A 22281-nucleotide genomic window follows, 5' to 3' on the forward strand; every position below is an offset into this window, starting at 1 on the left:
TTAAACCCTCGCGTCATCGGCGGTCGAGCGGAGACTTTAAGCCCTCGCGTCATCGGTGGTCGAGCGGTGACCTTAAACCCTCGCATCATCGGCGGTCAAGCGGCGACCTTAAACTCTTGCATCATCGACGGTCGAGCGGCGACCTTAAACCCTCACGTCATCAGCGGTCAAGCGGTAACCTTAAACCCTCGTGTCATAAAAATTGTACCCAGATCGTCGGTCGATAAGTAGGGGTCAAGACAATCGCCTAGTTATATTCGAAAGCCACCGAAAAAATGGAGAAAAGCGTCGAATATAAAGTGTAGGACCGATGCGGCCGGCTAGAAGGGGGGGTTGAATAGCCCTGAGTAAAACACAACCCTTTCTCGGACAATTAAGCTAACACTTGAAAAAGAATAGATTAAGCAGAAAATAAAGCATAAAAACGAGGCACCGGTTTTGACTTGGTTACAACCGGGGAGGTTGTTAATCCAAGGAAGATTGTTGCACTAAAAACTCCTTCAGGCGGAGAAGCCTCGTTTACAGCAGTGTAGGCACAAAAAGAAAGAAGCTAATCAAAGAAATGGAAGCACACAAGTGTTGTTTACAATTTCTGAACCGATGAAAGCCTGACCAAGGAGATAGCCTTTGGTCGGGCGCCTGAAAGGTTCCGGCGCTGGGATAAAATTTATCCCTAACGTTCAGATCGAGATAATTCTCGATCTGGTCAACATTTACGGTCCGGGGTTCCGGCGCCGGATGGGTCCGGGCGCCCCGGTCGTCCGGACGACCAAAGTCAACATAGTTGACTTTTTCATCCGGACCGTTCTGGTTCAGTCCGCCGGTCCGGTTCTTCCGCTCCGGATCCGCTTGCTTTCGTTGGCGGACGACCCGAGTCATTCCTATGCTTCATTAGCGTAGGAGGGGTTTGGTATTTCATCATTTGATGCCCAATTCGCGACAAAATTGGGCTTTCTTTTTCAATGTAATGTCTAGGATTTCGCTCCGGCTTTCGTTCCTCGAAACCCCTGCACGCTTCCTTCTCGTCCGACGGTGTACTCTTCCGCATCGCCTCGTCCCTCGGACGCACCTCGTATCGTCCTTCTCGCTAGCTGCATCTTCCACTCGAGTACCTGTGTTCCTAAGCTCCTGCACACTTAGACACAAGGTTAGAAATACACAGGACCTAACTTAACTTGTTGATCACACCAAAACAACCTTGGGGTTCCAACAATCTCCCCCTTTTTGGTGTGATCAACCCAAGTTAAGCTAGGGTTAAAATATACATAAAATTGAATTAAGTAAATTAACTTAAATTGCAATTTAAGTGCAAAAGATAGAAAAAAAAAAATTAAATCTATCTACCTCTACCTCCCCCTAGACTTATACTTTCCCTTCTCCCCCTTTGATCACAAAAAAAATGGGGTTCCAAGAAAAATAATCTAAGGGTTAAAGACTTAGAAAAAATATTTCAAAAAAAATCTAAGTTTTTAAGAAATTTAGAAAATTTTCTAAGTAATTAAAGCTGAGATTTCTAGTTTAAAAAAAAAAAAAATTCTTAACTTAGGAAAAAATAATTTTTGAGAATATAAAAATAACAAAATTCTAAGTAGGTAAATTGAAATAAAATGTTTTGAATAACCTTTTTCAAGCACTAATTAATTCTTGTATTAATGCTTCATTAGTAAGTTAATTAAACATTTATTTCAATATTTTGGCTTCCAGGTCGTGGCGAGGCACTAGACCTTCTTGGTTATTGGAGCAACAACCACTTCCTTAGACAAAGCCTCATAAAGAAATTCTTTATTTAATTTTCTCACTTAAAGCGCTAATTTTACTTTTAAAATTAATTTAAGCATGATTTAGGAACCCAATATAGGTTCCAACCTACTGGATTAACTAAAAAGTTTTTAGGGACATATTTTCTAGAGATATTTTTAATTTGTCCCTGGTGATATCTATAATACCAATTCAAATTATTGAACCTTCTAAAATTGGTTTTAGATGAGCAAGCAGAGTTTTTCAAGTTTTCTACTTGAATTTTTAAATTTTGAATTTCTAATTTTAATTTTTCATTTTCTAAATTTGATTTATCTAGCATTTCTAACGGACAAGATGTAGCTAATATTGCTTTTAAATTTTTATTTTCATTTTCTAATTTGCAGCAATCTTTTGTTAAAATTTTAATGAATTTAAACATTTTATTAGGAGGAAGAGATCGTACCTCACTTACCTTGTCGATCTCGTTGTCGGTTTCTCCCCCTGAACTGCTGCTCTCTTCGGACGTGGCTCCCCCTTCATTGATGCTTTCGATGCTCATTTCGGAAGAGCTTGATTCGCAGTCGTCGTCTTGATGACTCGCCATTAACGCGAGCCCGGAGAACTCCTTGACTTCTGATTCCGACGACGTATCGTCCCACGTCGCTTTTAGGGCCTTGCGATTTTGGATAGGCTTCTTACCCTTGTCCTTCCCGTTGTTCTTCGCTTTAGGAATTGTCCTTGACGTGCCCTTCTTCATCGCAATGGTAGCAACGGATGGTTTTTCTTTCTTTCCTCGGATGGTTAGATTTCCTAGATTTACAAATATTTTAAATCGTCTTACCATCATTACCATTTCCTCGTCGTCGAGAGATGAGTTTGTCTCTCGAAGCTTTAAGGCGACATTATTCTTGGGCTCTTTCGTGCACATCTTGACTCATGCACTTCAAAAGTTGAAAATAATTCATCTAATGAAATTTTTCTAGATTTTTGAAATGTAAAAGGCATCTACTAGTGATGCCCATTTTGAGTTTCTAGGAAAGGAATTTAGGCATACCTTAGCGAATCTCGGTTACTTACCTCTTCTCCGAGATTCGTAAGTCTGGTGATGAGTTTCTGAATCCTCGAGTGTAGATGTGCAATTGTTTCACCTTCTTCAAATCGGAGGTTTGTAAGTTCGTTACGAAGTAAATCCCGTCTTGCAAGTTTGGCTTCGGATGTTCCTTCGTGTAATTCAAGGAATTTATCCCAAAGCTCCTTTGCCGAGTTGTAGGTACCGACTCGATTGACTTCTTGTGTTGGAAGTACACTTAGCAGATGAAATTCTACTTTCTTGTTTGCCACGTGGTCAGCCTGCTCCTTCTTTGACCATTGATTTCTTGCTTTGCCCTCTGGTGCTTCATAGCCAAATTCCATTGTTAGTAATAAATCATAATCTGTTTCAAGAAATACCTCCATTCGCTTTTCCAGTAGCGAAGTTCCCTTCGAATTTTGGTGCGTGGATGTTGGATCCGCCATCTTGTTGCTTCGTTACACTAGTTTAGAGCGCCTCGGCTCGATACCACTTGTAGGACCGATGCGGCTGGCTAGAAGGTGAATAGCCCCGAGTAAAACACAACCCTTTCTCGGACAATTAAGCTAACACTTGAAAAGAATAGATTAAGCGAAAATAAAGCATAAAAACGAGGCACGGTTTTGACTTGGTTACAACCGGGAGGTTGTTAATCCAAGGAAGATTGTTGCACTAAAAACTCCTTCAGGCGGAGAAGCCTCGTTACAGCAGTGTAGGCACAAAAGAAAGAAGCTAATCAAAGAAATGGAAGCACACAAGTGTTGTTTACAATTTCGAACGATGAAGCTTGGACCAAGGTCAGATGAGCCTTGGTCGGTGCTGGAAAGGTTCCGGCGCCTGGGGATAAAATTTATCCTCAACGCTCGATCGAGATAATTTCGATCTGGTCAACATTATCGCTCCGCCGGAAGGGTTCCGGCGCCGGATGGGTCCGGCGCCCGGCCGCCCGGCGCCGACTCAAAGTCAACATAGTTGACTTTTCATCCGGACCGCTTCTCGGTTCAGTCCCGCTGGTCCGGTTCTTCCGCCCGGATCCGCTCGTTTGGGTGATCTCGCCTCGAAAAGGGCTCACCAACCCAACTTCCGGTCTTCTCGAGCGTGCTTCCTCCCGGCTTCGCCCTCGGAATTGCTGTTTCCTTCTCGCCAACAGACTCATCCGCAGCCTTCGCCCGGGCCGACCTTCTCGCTAGCTGCGCTCTTGCTCCCGAGCAATCTTCCGCTCTCGTCCCTCGGAACCACCGCGCTTCCTTCTCGTCCGCTCTTCCGCACGCCTCGTCCCTCGGACGCACAGCGTGCCGTCCTTCTCGCTAGCTGCGTCTTCCACTCGAGTACCTGTGTTCCTAAGCTCCTGCACACTTAGACACAAGGTTAAATACACAGGACCTAACTTAACTTGTTGATCACACCAAAACAACCTTGGGGTTCCAACATAAAGCAAGACCGAGTTATGCCTTAAAGTTTATGTCGGTCGGGTACTCACGGGGGCAAACAAAAGTACAGTTCAAAAATTACTTAGCAAACTGAGCAAAAAGAAATTTTTTAAAGGTTTCTTTCCAAGTAAGCCAGGGCATCGTCAGGAATAGAGTCGTTGAGCTAGTCGCGGTCAATTGTAGTGCCGGGTAGATCGGTAGGCAGGTGCCCCTTTTTCTTGAGTTGAACAAAGATGTTGTCCACGGCGCAGCCGAAGAGTCTAAGGACCCGAGCAACAAACTTGTCGACGAAGGTGTCAAACCGGATCTAGGCCACCTTCATTTCCTCGAATCGGCTAGGCTCGCTTTCTTTATGTGCCTCCAAGGCCGATCGGGCACTCTCCAAGTCCGCCTTCACCACCACAAGATTGACATCCTTGTCGAACAGCTGGCTCCTTAAAGAGGCTTCTTCGGACTCGCGGGTTTGCCGCTCGGACGCCAGGAGGTATTCCGCATTCTTTAGCCTGTCTTCTGTCTGTTTTAGCTTCTGCTCGAGAACCCGGACCTCCACGTTCTTCTTCTCCAGATCATCAACGACCCTTTGCTTGCGGGTGGTGGCGAGAGTGATTTTGCCCTCGAAAGTGGTTATCTCTTTTTTGAGTCGGTCGATGTACCCAGCTTGCTCGGTGCTCTTACCCCGCTCGGCGGTTAACAACTCTTCACTCTTAGCCAGGTCAGCCTGCAGTTGGGCTACCTGAGTGTCGTTCAGACTGTGAGTGGTCCCCGATTGGCCAGGAGCTTCCTTCAACCGTCTCAGCTCATCCTCCCCAAAAGCGAGCCTCTGACACATCGCCAGGTCGTCCACCCAAAACTGCAGAAACAAGAACCCCGAGTAGATCAGAGATGAGGCCAAACAAGTTGGTACAAGAGATGAAAGAAAAACTCACGTCGGTAAGTTGCCTAGTGTGGCTATCCGCCAGCATACCCGGAGGCGCGGCCACCGCCCGGGCTCATGCATCCTCCCACACCTCGGCCAGGTGGCCCCGAATGATGATCCTGTGCTCAGTCTGAGCTGCCAAGCCCCTCGGTTCCGAAATCTCTTCGGTAGGAAGATAGAGGGTTGCAGTGACGCGTCTTCGGCCGGCCGGGGCTGAATGAGAGGAAGTTGACCGACCAGTTCGGGAAGAAGACGACGCAGGGTTGATGCTTGACCTTAAGATACGATCTTGACCCGATAGTGGCGGTAAACTGGTGATTGGAGGGGCGACAAGAGGGTCGGAGGGTGTCCGGTCGGAGGAGGCATTGGTGGCCTCCGGCATTGACGGTCCGGAAGCATCAGTCTGATCGGCGATCCTCACCGTTGAGGAAGCTGAGCGAGCATCTTTCTCTGATCGGTGTCTCTTGCGTGTATTCTCGAACGACGTCTCCGATAGCGAGCCTTCTTCGAGAGTTGGCTGAGTGGCCGGAAGTTCTGCGATCGACGCACTAATCGCCGCTCCTTCGATCGACACCTGGCCCGATTCCCCACCGACCTCTTGAATAAGCCTGCGCTCGGAGGGTATCGGCTCTAGAAGATCTTCTGACTAAAATCCCCGCTCGGCCAAAACTTCGACCACTACTTTGTTAACGTCGGCGTTGGTAAGCTTCGATTGCCCAACCAAGCGTGCCCTCATCATGATGTCGGATGCAAAATAAAGAAAGAAATCAGTTAGACAAAGAGAAAAGAAGCGAGTGAACTATGTACCTAAGTTGATCGGCTCGTCGGGGTTGATTGGGCTAAGGCCAAAGAGTGTCAGGACTCCTTCTTCCAGCAACTTGTGAATGTTGAACTTCTGACCGGCCAGCATGGAGGCAACATGTAAGTAGGTCAGAGTGCTCTTATAGCGGGGCAGTGAAGGTTGGGGCCACAACGAAAGTTGTCAAGTGGTTTGGAAGGATGGCCAATCGGGAAAGTGAACAAAAAAGAAGTACTCTCTCCAATGCTTATTAGAAGAAGACATCCCGTCAAAAAAGACCAGGCTTGGGCGGGCCTACAAGAGGAAGGTGCCTGGCAGATCGGAAAGCTTTGGGTAATAAAAGTAGTGAAAAATCGAAGGGGTCAGAGGGATGCGATGTAAGCGGAACAAGATAATTACCCCGCACAAAAGACGAAAGGAATTTGGGACTAATTAGGAAAGGGATAAACCAAAGTATTTATAAACATCTACGATAAAAGGATGAAGGGGAAGCTGCAGGCCGACAGCAAATTGGTCTCGGAAGAAGCAGACACGACCGCTCGGCGGTGCGGAAGGCCGATCGATGGACAGCGGAACGTGGATCTCGTAGCCGGGAGGAAGTTCAAAGGTATTCACCAGAGTCCGAGCATCATCCTCGTCGAACCTGGACTCCATGATGTCGTACCAAGGACCCGAGGCAGAGGACGAGGGCTGCGATGTACTAGCCATAGTCGAAGAAATAACCAAGAAGAGTTGGGGAGAAGTGAAGGAAAAAGTGCAAAGGGTAGGAAGAAGAGCTCGTCAGAGGGGTGTCAGAGATGGTAGGATAAAAAGGGGTTGCAGAAGGAAGTAACAAACTCACCGGACGCGTGAACAGCGAGAAGTAGAAGGATTCGTCGAGGAACGCGAAGAAAGTTGTCGGAGATAAGAACGGTGAGTAAAGGTGAGAGGAAGGTGGCGACCACGAGCTTATAAACATCAAGAGACCAGGCCCAACCGTCCGATCGACAGCACGAATACCTAGAGGCGGATCTAGTCGTTAGAATTCAAATCACCTAGGGTCACGTCCCAGCCTATCACCTCAAGCGTGCGTCGACAGGCGGTGATGCATGGCATGCACTGATAAGACGGTTGTCAGAATAATTAAGAAAGCATGCTCCGTATTAACGCCTCAGATTTGTGCGGGTTCCAAGAGATTTTACTGACAGGAAGGGGAAAGTGCTGAGGCAACAACTCTTCGGGCCAACCGAATGAGGATAGAAGGCTCATGGTCAGACATTCCTTCATGCTGATCGATCGGCCCGCCAGAGGCATCACCTCGAGAAGAAAACCAATGCCAATCAACAGAGCTCTAACGAAGAGGCATAGCCGACCGAAACACTGAGCAGAGAATAACATTTTCGCACCATTTTGTCTAGTCAGTCGGACTTGTAGCCTCCTTCGACTAGACTTAAAGGGGAGGCTGTGATCCGGGGATGACTCAGGGATGACTCAGATGGGCCCACCTTCGAGGATCAGAGCTTCGGTAGAGGTTAAGGGCAGGGGCTCAACTAAGTGATCAGTCGATCGGACATCTCTCCCTCCCCGATCGGCCGGACCGATCGGAAAACTCTCCATCCCCGGTCGGCTGGAGGAGCTCGGCAGGAGATGGCCGAGCTTGCTTGCAGTACACAAAGGTAGAGGATACCCTAGCCGGTCGGCCTAGGCACAAGTATATAAGATTGAAGCAACGGTCGACCGACCCAATCGAGGGGAGCCCAGTCAGGATAGTAGCCAACAAATAAGATAGGAGGGGACATGTACCTACATCCTTTTGGGAGTTAGTGCCGCCAACGAGCGGTGTCGATGGACAGAAAATCGGAAGGCAAAGATAGAGAATCGTACGGGAGAAGCTTCCGCCGCCTCTGCAGAGATATGCCCTCCCCGTTATGGTAAGATGACAGGGGCACCTTCTCGATGCTAGCTTTTAGGGGAAAGCTTGGGAAAGCGTGTTCACTCGGGAATCGTGCAGTCTACCCAGTGAAGCTCTATATAAGAAGGGAGATCGCCCTCCGCGGAGGTACGCAAGATACGCCTCTTGAAGCCACTATTCATCACTTCCTTTTGGCTCCTATCTTTGCTTGCCAGTGTGTTACTTGAGCATCGGAGGGTCGTCGCCGGGAACCCCCTCCCAGTTTGGCACTAACAACTTGTGATTGCAGGAGCACGGGATCATTCGCGAAGATGAGGAGCCACCTCAGCGTTACTTCCCGGTTGTCATCTCCTCAACCTCGGGGCAGGATCATTCATATATATTGTAGTTTTGATCTACACGAGTTGATTAGTAGAGGCCACACCATATTTGATCTTTATGTTTATGTGATACTATGCTTTTTTTGAGGTTGAAACACAATGTTAATTTAGTTTAAATTTAAGTATTATTGATAGTATTAAGTTTAATTTTATGTGCTTAAGATTAAATTTAAACTATAAGTATGCTTAGTTTTATAGTTTTAATAATATTGTAAATTTATTTCTCATTAGGTTACAATATATATGAATAAAATTTGGATGCCTAATAGGTTAGAAAATAAATTTATCACACAATAATATTTTCATGGAGTTGAGGTTAATGCAAAGCAAAGATTCAACAAGTTTGAACCTTCATTTTTACGGTACAAGCTGGTTAAGTTTTCTATCTTGAATACCCGACGAAAAGCAGAATGCTAGTATATGATTAGCAGTTTGTCAAATGAAACCTCTCTCAACCATAGAAATATCAAACTTCGTCACAACCCAAAATCATGATGCATTTCTAAATAAAGAAGTAGATATACATTCAGTTGATACAGAAATTTAATTCATATCTCAAATACTTGTATATGTCAATATCACTTATGAAGAAATAGATGATAAAGAAATAACTAATAGTAAAGAGCTTAATGTACTGAAGTCTAGCAATGAAAACTTACAAACTATTAATGTTAATGATTCATATTATTAAATCTCATTAGCTTTGCCCTGTAAGTCATTAATGATAAGGTAAATTTATTTTTAGATCTAAAATTCACTAGTTCTATCCTATAATTCATTATTATTCTAATTTGATTATTATTTTGAATGTTGTGTTATGATATTATTTTCCAGATATAGTTATGTTAGATATTGTTGTAGTGCACAACAATCAGATTATTTTGTGGATTGTGATTGATAAGTATTAATCTTATTAGTAATTTAAATTTATCTAATCTTTTATTTATAATTTATAATAATAAAAAAATCATACAATTTTACTCCTGATAATCATCGCGTATCTATGTATATCATAGATAAATTTAAAGAACGAGTGTGTGCTTTTAGTACTATATGGAGGCATGTAAATCAAGATCTGAAAGAATTTTATTATGAAGAATTTTTGGTAAATAATTTAAATAATATTGATACTATATAATATAATATTCATTTATACTAATTTTCTCAATATTGTTGTAGAAAAAATATACCTGGGAGTATAGACATGAGGCAACATTTAAAGTACATGGAATAAGTATTGTATCAAATTATACAAGGACATATTATACAAATACAGAAATGAGAACAAGACCATTTCATGTACCACTTAAGATTTGGGATGCATGAAAGAACGGTTGGGCTATAGAAAATTGGCGGTAAAATTCAATGATCGCTCGAAACAATAGAAATAAAGAGTTCGTTGGCCCAAACACCGGATCCACAAAATATAGTGTTAGATGACAATCTATTGTCAAGCATACAATATTAAACTATGATTTTTTAATTATTAATGAATTTATTTTAATTTATAATAAAATTTATGTACATAGAAAGATACATTACATAGACCTCCTATTTTGTTGGGAGGTATTTACTAATAACACATCAAAAAAAAAGAGTGGCATATTTATCGATCCTTAATTAGAGACTATAGGTGTAAGAATATAAACTCTATTACCATTCACAATCCATCTACAACCTTGGCTCCTAAGCAAAATTCGCTTTTGAGTGTGTGAAGGCTCCTAGGGGTCATCATCTCGGTTCTTCATCATCTGCTGAAGTGGAAGTTTTAAAGAAAGAAAATCAAGAATTGCAGGATCGGATGATGATAGTAGAGGTGTCAATTGATAATCGGGTGCAGATGGTAGTAGAGTAGCATGTGCACGAATTCTTCACTCTCTTTTCATTAATGAGTTCTTCTATTTTTCCAACGCCACATGCTTTTGACTTCCAAAAAACTCATGACTCAAACGCTACTAATAAATAACTCAGTCTGAGGTATGTTGGCTTAGTTTTTTTATTTATCACTTGTAAAAAAAAATACAAAATGATTTTATTATTTTTATACTATATACATATCTATTTGTGTTTCATCTTTTTAGGAATTAATAATATAGATAAATGTTTATTCTATCATCATCGGCAGATATTCAAACTCTCATTAAGGTGTATATATATATATATATATAAACTTACTTATAATCAAATTTGTATTTTTCTGATAAATAATTTTGAATTCTTATATATTTCTTGTTTTTTTATCATGATCATGTAGATTAGAATACTAAATGTTTGACTTTGTAAATCATGTACGATGAATGTTGAATGTATTATTATTTTGTAACTGTGTTAGTTTGTTAATCTATATTTATTTTGTTAGTATAGTGAATGTCAATGTAATTGTTGATATTGTTGTTAATGTTGATATCATCGTTTATGATATCATTGTTGATATCCTATATGTGTAAAGGATTGGAAACTAAATTAAAGGAGGTTTTGCCAAAATTTTACAAAAAATTTTACTATCGGAATTTATTGCGTCACTAACCCATCGCAAATAAGCGATGCGTCCATCACAAATAAGCGACTGGTCCGTCAATTAGCGATGAAAGTAAAACTTTGGTCGCTAATTTTCTACTCATTGCACATGTTCTATTCGTACACTTTGTTTATGACCTCACACGGTTCAACTATGTGATTTCACTAACTATGTATATATTTTTAGATCTATATGAAATTGACTCTTTGGGATTACATTCGAATACATAATCACTAGAAATAATAAATCAGTGACCTTTTCACAAATGTACCTATACCTAAATGTGTTTATCTCTGTTCTAAAGCTAATGCAATACTGAAATCTTACACAAGCACTCTCCTTTTTTTTATCTTTCTAACAGGAATTTCCAAAATAATGCAATTTAAGATATAAAAAACAGACAATCAGTTACACGACACTTCTGCCATTAAATTTATTATACTCAATCTTATTTTATATTATAAAAGATTATTTTCACGACTACCATAAAGTCTCACACTGTAACAAAACTATATTCATTTATTTAAAAACCATGAAAAAGAGAGTGGTGAAAGCTAAAGCGAAGCTGCAGGCCCACTCATTCTCAGTCTCAGTCCCAATCCTCACCCTTATCCAGCATGTCTCTCACAAACAAACGACTGCCAACTGGGGCTGCCATCACTCATTTGGGTGGAAGGCAGCTTATACAAGTACTTTTGACTCCATCAATTATTATCACTCACTTCCTTCGCAAAAGTTTGTGTCGAGGAGTACTTCAATTCTTTAGTAACTGCTCCATTAATTCAACTTGAATTAATTGTCTATTTTTTTTTTACGTTATGCGAATTCCATAATTTGAGTTTGCACTTAACATTAGCAAGTGTTACAGTGAATGTGCTCGACGCAAACTTTGTCCTGATCTGTTAACTGACAAATAATAGCATGAGAAAATGCAAATGATCTGATATCAATCATGGCGCTTGGAATCAGAAGAATGGAAATGGCAAGGACACTGGGTAGCTGCAGGCTTCAGCCTTTTGATCATCTCATCTTTTCTTATCTTTTCTTTTCTTTTCTTTTCTTGCAATGTCAGTCTTTGTTGTGAGTAGCATTTGAAGAAGAGAATGCATGTTTGACTAGCAGCAGCGACAAGAGGATTTTGCCCTTGCAGAATCAGTGATTCCAGTGGCACAACATGAGACTGCTCGATTGGATGGATGTCGCATGGATGGATGCTCATGTGAGTGGAACTTTTTCCAGCCTTTCAGGCGTTAATATGTGAATGATGAGGAGGAGAAAGAGAATGGATTCAATCATTTGGACATTGACTGAAACAATGTTCGAAAAGTTGGAAATAATGAAAAGCCCAATCAGTTGCCTGGGCCTTGATCAACCAGGTGCATGCTTGGACTGTGTGGTATTTAGGGTTCTGAGTAAATCAAACATTACATTCATACATAAATTTAGTGTTCATTTATATTAATTCAATATACAAAAGGTAAATTAAATGAATGATTTAAAATAACTTATTAAATAAAATAAATAAACTTAAGTAATGTTCACGAATAAATAAAATTTATGGACTAAATTTCATATCAAAGACATAAACTCGCTTGTCAATCAAATAAATTTTAAAACATGAGAGTCCTGACCAATAAATTGGGAGTTCCATACTATCACTCAAACTCATAAAAAAAATCAAGTTAAACGTGAATAATTATTTCAATGGTTTGGTATACTTTGAATTCATCCTAGCCAAGCTACTAAACAAGAAGGATGAGTTAGTTGGGATAATTGAGCTCCTTAGAAGATTGGAATGTCTTGTATGACCAAGTCACCGAGTCAATTGAGTGTCGAGTTGTCGAGTCGGCTGAGTATCGAATTGGCCAAGTGTTGAGTCACTGAGTACCCAAGCGGATTGCCGAGTCGAGATGTTGAGTCCCTGAGTAGGTTGCCGAGTCTTTGTGTCCCCAACTACCAAGTTAGCCGAGTAACAAAGTCGTCCGATTACCAATTTGTAATCGAGAAAGGAAACGTCAACTCCTGCGTTGAACGCGGTTTTCATAAAACAGATTCATCCTCGTTCGACAGTGCTTCGAGGTTACGATGGACGTCTATTTCGCAATATACAATGGGAAGACTATGTTGACAACAAAACACTAGTTGTTCATGACGAACTGAATGTGTACCTAACTACTATTACTAAGATTCTACTAAACTAAATGCAACTCCGCCCATGACGACCGGTCATGGCGGGTCCCAAGCTCGGATAAAGGAGGAAGATTGCGTTAGGTTGTCAGCTAGTGTCAAAACTATGGCAAATATTCAATGAATGGATCCATTAAACTATTGTGCTAATGCTAGGTTGTTCCCCGGAAGGAACGCGTTGCAGGGTCCGACTATAACGTCTCGGTAAGGACCGCTACATCTCCAGAACTCGGGTGTAGTGTTAAATATGCAACAGTTCGCATTACAGGGTCCGACTGTAACGTCTCAGTAAGGACTGCTACATCTACATGAGAACTTGGGTGTAGTGTTAAATAGAGAAGAGTTCTCATACCATAGGTTGGATAAGAACAAATATGATAGAAAACTAATAATCTAATATTTGGAACATGAAACATAGAAACTCTCACTGGTAAATCAAAAGAGGTAATAGATATGATGATTAGGAGAAAAATAAGTATTTTGTGTATACAAGAGACAAAATTGACAGGCGAGAAGGAAAAGATGATAGAGAACTCGGGTTTTAAGTTATGGTACACTGGAAAGAGTAAAGCAAGAAATGGAGTAGGTATTATTGTAGATAATTTGTTAAAGGATGAACTTATAGGAGTAGTTAGAAAAAGGGATAGAATTATAATTCTTAAGATATTAATGGCGAAAGAAACTATGAACATAATTAGCGTATATGCACCACATGTAGGATTAGATGAAGCTATCAAATCAAAGTTTTGGGAGGACTTAGATGAAATATTACAAAATATTCTACCAAATGAAATGATTTTAATAAAAGGTGGTTTAAATGGGCATGTTGGAGTTAAAAATGAGGAATATGATAGAGTACATGGAAGTTATGGATTTGGAACGATGAACGAGGAAGGAAAAACTATGTTAGATTTTGCGATAGCATATGACCTTATATTAGCTAATACTTTATTTAAGAAAAGAAAAGAACACTTAGTCATATTCAAAAGCATGAATAATAAATTGTAAATTGACTTTCTTATGATTAGGAAGAAAGATAGAAAGATTTGTAAAGCTTGCAAAGTCATCCCTGGAGAAAGCTTAACTACCCAACATAGGGTAGTAGTGTTGGATATATGCCTCAAACATAGTATCAATAGAAAGAAAATATATACAATTCCTAGAATTAAGTGGTGGAAGTTAAAGGATGAGAAGCAAAATATATTTAAAGAGAAGGTAGAAGTACAAGCATTAGGTGAAATATACGATAACTCTAATATAACATGGGATAAGATGGTATTAAAATTGAAAATAGTAGCTAAGAGTGTACTCGGTGAGTCAAAGGGGCATGCACCAGTAAAGAATCTTGGTAGTGGAATGAGAAAGTACAAAAGAAAGTGAAGGAAAAACGAATAGTTTATAACGAATTATATATTTGTAAGAACGAGAAAAACTTAAAAAAATATATAAAATAAAGTAGTGAGTAAAGCAAAAAATGAAACTTTTGAACGATTATATCAAAAATTGGATAAAAAAAGAAGGGGAAAGAGACATTTATAGAATAGCTAAATTGAGAAAAAGGAAAACAAGATATCTTAGCCAAATAAAATGTATTAAAGATGAATATAATAAGGTATTAGTAAACACTAGATAAATAAAAGAGCGGTGGAAGAGGTATTTTCATCAACTTTTTAATGAATGTTTAGGTGACCAACTTAACTTAGACAATTTAAGTAGGTCAAATGAGTATAGAAATTTTAATTTTTATCGTAGAATTCAAACTTCAAAACTAAAATAAACTTTAAATGAGATGCACAATGGAAAAGCTGTTGAACCAGATAATATTCCGATAGAGGTATAGAAGTGCTTAGGGAAACACGGTATTGAATAACTTACAAAATTATTTAACATAATATTGAAAACGAAAAAAAATGTCTGATCAATAGAGGATAAGTACTCTAGTTCCCTTATATAAGAACAAGAGAGACGTATAAAATTATGCACATTATAGGGATATTAAACTAATGAGACATAGTATGAAACTTTGGGAAAAAGTAATAGAAAAAAAATTAAGGAAGGAGACCACAGTGACAGAAAATCAATTTGGGTTCATACTTGGAAGGTCGACAATAGAAGTTATACATCTTCTTAGATAATTAATTGAAAAATATCGGAAGTAAAAACAAGATCTACACATGGTATTCATTGACTTAGAAAAAACTTATGATAAAGTCCCAAAAGAAATTATATGGAGAATTTTAGAAAAGAGAGGTATTAGCGTAATATATATTGAACTAATTAAGGATATGTATGAGTATGTATTGACCAGAATAAAGACTTCAGACGGAGTAACTGAAGTATTTCTAATAAAGATAGGGTTACATCAAGGATCAACTCTAAGTCTCTATCTTTTTACACTAATTATGGACGAACTCACTGCGCACATTCAAGACACAGTACCGTGGTGCATGTTGTTTGCAGATGATATTATTTTAATAGATGAAACACGTGAAGGAGTAAATGCTAAACTAGAATCTTGGAGGGAAATACTAGAAGGGAAAGATTTTAAGCTTAGTAGATTAAAGATAGAATATATGGAATTTAAGTTTAGCAATATTAGAAGTAATGAAATAATTGTTAAGATAAGAGATGACGAGTTGCCCGGAACTGAGAGATTTAAATATTTAGGGTTATTTTTACAAAACGATGGAAGGATTGAGAGATATGTTTTACATATAATACAAGCAGGATGAGTGAAATGGAGGGCAACGTCGAGTGTTTTATGTGACCGTAAAGTACCTCTTAAACTTAAAGATAAGTTCTGTAAAACCGCAGTTAGACCTGCTATGTTATATGGAGCTGAATGTTGGGTTATAACTCGAGTACATGAGCAGAAGATGAAAGTTGCAGAGATGAGGATGTTAAAGTAGATGTGTGGACATACGAGGATGGACAAAATAAGAAATGAGAACATTAGAGAGAAAGTCGGAGTTGCATTTATTGAGAAAACATTCTGAGAGACATGTTTAAGATGGTACAGACATATACTTAGACGATCAATAAATGCTTCAGTTAGACGATGTAAAACTATGATAAACATGCATATCAAACGAGGAAGAGGAAAACAAAAAAAAACTTAGTTACTAATAATAAAATAAGATAAAATTTATTTAAATATAGATAATGATATAATAGGAGATAGAGCTCAATGGCGTAAAAGGATTCATACAGCCGACCCTACCTAGTGGGAAAATGTTTGATTGTTGTCGTTGTTATTGTACTAAACTAAATGCACAGCAGAAAAAAAAAAAAAAAAAAAAAAAGAAATTTTGATGATGAAGGTGGAAGAAATTCGTCCACTCGATCATCAATTGACGAACGTTTCAATTGGCGAGTATGAATTCTGCATTAATCGTATATAAATTAATGCATCTGCTACACTTAGCAAGATGCAAAAGAAGAATTAAGGTGGGAAAATATTAATTCATTCACTTGAACAAATTTTAGATAAAGTTTGCCCCTGTATATTCACAACATCAATAAATATATTTATGATCCATTAGAAACCCAGTAACCAACCATAAAATCTAAAAAACTCCAAAGTGAAACTGAAGTTCGGAGTCATCTTCATCACCTCTTCTTTTCCATTTACATTTCCAACGGGAACTTGATTCCAGATTGGTGTCAGTTACAGATTTGAATAAGCTGAGGAAGGTTCGGTGACTTCAAATATCTGAAATGAACTCAAGAACGCAGCTTCCGATCAAGAGACGACCTTCTGTCGAAGCCTATTGGTTCAGTAGGCGCCAGTGCCTACAGAGCCATTACAAAACCAACAAAGCTTTCCAATCCTGTTCTAGCAAAGAAGCTGAAGAATATGATCAATGACCTATATAGCAAAATAGAATCATCATCTTTTCTCGACATTCTCACGATCATACCAAGATTTTCCAGACTAACTCACTCAGTTAATCTAACCCCATGAATTAACACCACTAACAAAACTGAACTGGTGCAAATTGATGGCAATTGGGCATCTCCAGCCAGAGCCATGGCCGTCCTTTTGCATGCTTTCCGAGGCCAGGAATCATACTTGTCTCTAGATAACTCGGGGCTTAACTTAAAAGAAGAAGATGCACGAATAAATTAAAGCTAATGGCCATGTCCCAATTGGAACCTTCCCTGCTCGCATTTAGACAAAAGGTATATTCAACATGCGCGATGCCGGAGAATACCGAAGCCATGTGTCGTCGCCTCAAAAGCTCGTCGAGCAGACGGAAAAAAAATGAGGCGGAGGGAATCCGAAAAAGCCCCGCGTTGGAGCCTTGTACCTGAAGACTGGTGCAGAAAGCGACCGAGCTTCATGATTGCACATCGAATTCGATGCACCGGCCGCACACTTCTTCTTCTGCTTCTTCTTTCTCTTCTCTGCTCTTCTCTCCGTAGGCGTAGAGGAATCTGCTTAACTTCCTGCGCACTTCCTCTAAAGCTACCAAAGCAACTGCATGGAAGATTCCTGCCTCTCGTCGCCCCCCTCTTCTTTGCTTCATTTCAGTGCCTTTGGTCATGGTAGTTTTTGAATTAAGTGGATCAAATTGAAAACGAGATGCACTGATCTTTAACAGATGTCAAACTTTAGGTTCCCTCTTTGATTAACTGGCCAAATGTCTTTATTCTACAAGGACTTTAGTAGATATTCCTTGCTTATGGAGGCCCTTTGACGATAATATTCTCTTAAGCACACATTAGATATCCTGTCTCCTCTGCCATGAATTCTCTGTAAGTGCGAAAGGTTAGAGACAGTGTATACCTTTTGAATACGAATTAAAGAAAAAGGGAGGCGGCCAGCATCTTCCTCCTCCCCCCTTTCCTTTAATATGGCCCTCTGCCACTGGGAATCTTTGCATATCTTGTTTGAATTATCTATCAGAAGTATATGCTTCTCTCCATCTTTATCTTATCATGCACCCTGTTTATTATTATATATTTAATCATTTCGGAATCACTCACGGCCCTATAGAAATTATATATCACTTCGACTGTTTGACATGATCTGTGGCTATCTTTTTTACCTGTTCATCATCTACCAGAATGTCCTCTGTGATTCATGCATTTGTTCACCGAGCTACTCTGCCTACCGACTGCAGGGCAGCTGACACTTTTTAACAAAACACCGAGTCATGCGATGTGTGTGTGTAGATCAAAACTTGTAGTTTTACTATTTCAATTCGCTTCAATTTCCATAAAGGACGAGAGTGTAAAGGGGAGGGAAGGAGAATCTTTTCCATGTCTACGGTTGATTTCGAAGCGGTACAAGGAGTCCAAAGGCAAGGAACGTGATGCAGAGCAGTCAAACCTAGAGTTTTGGAATCGTTTTGACGGTCTGAATTAAGTGATCTTTAACCTAATTTTATTATTGGTTTAGTTGATTTTAAGACCGTTGTTTTGATCAATAAACTTTTCTTCAAAATGATGAATTTTGGGATGTTTATCTTTTGATATATATCATGGTGAATCAACAGGTCACCTTGATTCAAAACGGTGAGTAGAACTCTTTTGATATTTTTTGGATGGCACCTTGATTCCCTTCTCTCATGCAATCTCACAAACTTTTGCCTTTGTTCTTTGCAACAAGTTACCGAGCTTTATCTCTTCCTCCTTTTTCTTTTCCTCCTCTCCAATCGTCTCACTTTATTCCTCCACCTCAAATTCACCTTAATTAATTACAAGGAAGGTAATCCCCCATGATTCCTCTTGTGACCTCATAGGCAGCATCATCCTCCTCCACCTCCTCCGTCTTAAGAAGACGTCGCAGCATCCATTCGCGTTAACGTTGCAGCAGGAGGAGCTGCTATGGCTTCAGTGCCCGCCGAGCTCAGCCTCGATTATAAGCCTAACAACGCTTACTCCGTGGTCCAGAAGAAGATCGCAGAGCAACAGCAGCCAGTGCAGAGCCAGAAGATTCAAGAATTCCTAGCGCGACTGGAGGAAGAACGCAACAAGATTGAAGCTTTCAAGCGCGAGCTGCCTCTCTGCATGCAGCTTTTAACCAATGGTACCGATCGAATGAATCAGATTCTTGCGGTGCAACTGGTTAGGGCGTGAGATTTCGACTTTTGTGATTAGTTTTTTGGTTTCTGAAATAGCGATCGAGTGCTACAAGCAGCAGCTGGAGGCGTGCCGGACGAAGCAGGGGATGCGGCCGGTGCTGGAAGAGTTCATGCCTCTTAAGAACATGAGCGTCAACGGGGACGAAGAGGGCGGTCTCAATGCGCCATCCGAGAAGCCGAGCTGGATGCTCTCGTCCCAGCTATGGAGCCAACCGGCGGACGCCGCCGCGGAGAAGCAACTCCCGCCGGTGCCGGCGACGAAATTGGACGCGGAGCAAGCAATCGACGTGAGCCCCAGGCTGGCGCTGGACGCCAAGCAGAGGAACGGCGGCGCCTTCCTTCCTTTCTCCAAGGATAAGAACAGAAGCGGCGCCAGAGCGCCGGCAGCGGCGCCTTCACGCGCCCTGCCGGAGCTCGCGCTCGTGTCCGCAGAAAAAGTCATCGAGGAAAGGAAGTGCGGCGAGGCGGAGACCGGTGGTGTCAACGGTAGAAGAGAAAACGGTGGCGGAGCTGAACACTGCAAGGGAGGTGGGAGCAACGCGACGGAAAGCCAATCTACGCCGTCGCCGCCGGCCCAGAGGAAAGCGAGGAGATGCTGGTCGCCTGACTTGCACCGGCGCTTTGTCAATGCTCTTCAGATATTGGGAGGCTCTCAAGGTTAGTTAATTAATTAATTGATCAACCTCCATCGCAAACAAAAACTAGGGATCAATGGAGTTTAAAAAAAGATTTGATTTACTATTTTTTCTTTTAATCTGAACAAAAATGGAACAGTGGCGACTCCGAAGCAGATAAGGGAGCTGATGAAGGTCGATGGATTGACCAACGACGAGGTGAAAAGCCACTTGCAGGTTCTGCCCATCCCCGTCACCGTTTCCTTTGCCGCCCTAGTGCTCACAGAATGGACTAATAATCTGCTCACTTTTCTACCAGAAATTTAGACTTCACACGAGGAGACCGGCGCCGGCGCCGCAGGTTGCGGCCTCGGCACCGCAGCTGGTGGTGCTGGGAGGCATATGGGTTCCCCCAGAGTACGCCACCTCGGCGGGGGCTCCGGCGATCTACGGGGCCCATCCGGGCCCTGCCCACTACTGCGCCGCCACGCCCATCCCGCAAGAGTTCTACTCGTCGGTGGCGCAGGCGCCGCAACACCACCACCGCCGCCACTCGCTTCAACATCTGAAGCCCCCGCGGGCGCCGGCGTACGAGGCGATGGCGGGGGAGTCGCCCGAGTCCGAGGCGAGGAGCAGCGGAGACCGGTCCAATAGCATGGCGGAGGAGGAGGAGGAGGAAGGGGAGGAAGAGGAGAGTGAGGGGAAGGCGGCGCTGGCGATCAAAGCCGAGGACAAGTTCTAAGCATGCATGTAATGGACGTAGGTACAGCTGCGAGGCATGTAGCAGTAGTTGACATTAAAGCTGGTTCTTGAAGCTGAGGAAGAGAGAAGGAAGGAAGGAAGGAAGGAGCTTTACGTGGAACTTTGTTGCAGTAGTAGGAGAAGGACGTGACAGGGGGCATTGTCCTGTTGACTTGTTAAAAGTCAACGTCTCATGGGATTGTGTGAGAACTTTGGAAAGTTTAGCTTGTCCTCTTCTTCTAGATATTGTCGGAAGAGACGAGGTTAATTGAAAGATGGATGAGTTTCAAACTCTGTAATTATAGATATAATTTTCTGATTTTTGTGCTTTAATAAGTAGATGTGTGTAAGTGAAGGGAAAAGAATGAGTCCAATATATGTTTTCGATCAAATTTAAATTTATTTAAAATTATGGATATTTGAAAGTGCCTTTTATATTTTACTGATTTATGCAATAAATATGCGTGAGTTAGATATTCTTCTGTGATTTAAATAATATACTTATTTAATTTAGGATAGGAGATATTTAAATAGGTACACGCGTTGGTATTATCCTAAAGTCGTAGGTGCTCATTCGTTATATATATTTTTTTTATAAAGTAATCTTATTTTCTTATCATCGTTGCTTGTCCTGTCCTGTAAAAGAAATTTTTTTATATATATTTACGCTGCTATAATATTAATAAAAAGGTTGAAAAAACTCAGGCCGTTACCGGGATCGAACCCAGGTCACCCGTTTATATTTAAGCTGCTATAATATTAATAAAAAGGTTGTATAAAATCACGCCGTTGCCGGGGATCGAACCCGGGTCACCCGCGTGACAGGCGGGAATACTCACCACTATACTACAACGACTTTGTTCTGTTTTATCATAGTTTGTATTTATATCTTATAAATATTTCCACCTAATTTGGACATTCAAAAATAGCTATGTGTAACCAAAAAAAAAAAAACTAGCATTTCTTGAATTACTCTATGTGATTTATATCATCTTAAATCTTCCTCCATCATAAAGAAACTTAGCTATATTCATCTCTTAGTTGAATCCCAATCTACAATTCAGGTTTCATTTTTTTCCTTCCATTCTGAAAAATAAATAGAATTTCAATTTTAAAAGGACTCTTTATGTCTGATCCATTATCAAGGAGAAAAAACAGTCACCTAGGACTTTCCCCGAATTAACTAGGAAGTGACATATTAATTATCCTTTGCAAACATAAAAAGTTACAAGTAATAATTAAGAATACATGTAAATTGATAGTTTTTCTATCAACTTGGGCTTTTAAAATAAATGATTGGTCAATTAATTAAATCTTCTGTGTAAACAATAATATCTCATCAGTATATAAGGATTCAACTAGCCATGATAAATATGGTGGCAAAAAACGAATACGCTCGCCCTTAGCGTCCCCGTCAATCCGTCTCAGGGCCAACACGGAGGAGGTAAATCACGGACGGCTACTAACCTTTGGAATAATGATTAACACATAAGGGAGATATTTTATCTCAGCTTTGCCGAGATTCAAACCTTAGATCTCATGATGACAACACCTCGTGCGCTAGTCATGACAAATATACACTTTACTAATCAGCATATATGACATTTTAATGCATTTGAGACTCAGGACTTGTTATTGTATATTTGATATTATAAATTCCAGTGTTAAATTTGTTGATTTCTAGTTTATTTTAATGTGTTTGAGGGCACTTATTTTTGCCTAGAATATTGCTTTAACTGCTATATCATTACCAACATATGCCATTTTTGTCAGTAAATTTCAGTGAAATCATGCATTGGTTTAATGGTTATACTTTAATTCAAGATATTAGTTCTAAAATATTAATCATTATGAGAAGTTATAGTATTTAAGTTCCTTTAGCAGCTTCAATGATCAATTCGAGCAAG

At 40.6% G+C, this 22281-nt stretch overlaps 1 protein-coding gene and 1 non-coding gene across 2 annotated transcripts; one reads left to right on the forward strand and one right to left on the reverse strand.

The window, feature by feature from the left end:
• The first annotated feature begins 18435 nt into the window (after positions 1 to 18435).
• Positions 18436 to 20799, forward strand: LOC122008166 (transcription factor NIGTH1-like). The gene is made up of 4 exons (XM_042563783.1): positions 18436 to 18964; positions 19056 to 19676; positions 19794 to 19870; positions 19953 to 20799. The coding sequence occupies exons 1-4, from the start codon at positions 18763 to 18765 to the stop codon at positions 20373 to 20375; spliced, it is 1323 nt and encodes a 440-aa protein (XP_042419717.1). The 5' UTR covers positions 18436 to 18762; the 3' UTR covers positions 20376 to 20799.
• Positions 20800 to 21158: 359 nt separating this feature from the next.
• TRNAD-GUC lies at positions 21159 to 21230 on the reverse strand. Its single transcript has one exon. It is a non-coding gene; the product is annotated as a tRNA-Asp (tRNA).
• Positions 21231 to 22281: the final 1051 nt, after the last annotated feature.

This window comes from Zingiber officinale, chromosome 8A, assembly GCF_018446385.1.
Source record: "Zingiber officinale cultivar Zhangliang chromosome 8A, Zo_v1.1, whole genome shotgun sequence".
In the NCBI taxonomy this organism is placed as follows: Eukaryota; Viridiplantae; Streptophyta; class Magnoliopsida; order Zingiberales; family Zingiberaceae; genus Zingiber; species Zingiber officinale.

What these genes read in the sequence shown, in the direction of transcription:
- LOC122008166 (XM_042563783.1), top strand. Translation starts at nt 18,763, where the DNA reads ATGGCTTCAGTGCCCGCCGAGCTCAGCCTCGATTATAAGCCTAACAAC. An exon ending in CATGCAGCTTTTAACCAATG is followed by an intron (nt 18,965 to 19,055) that starts GTACCGATCGAA and finishes TTTCTGAAATAG; the next exon opens with CGATCGAGTGCTACAAGCAG. An exon ending in GATATTGGGAGGCTCTCAAG is followed by an intron (nt 19,677 to 19,793) that starts GTTAGTTAATTA and finishes AAAATGGAACAG; the next exon opens with TGGCGACTCCGAAGCAGATA.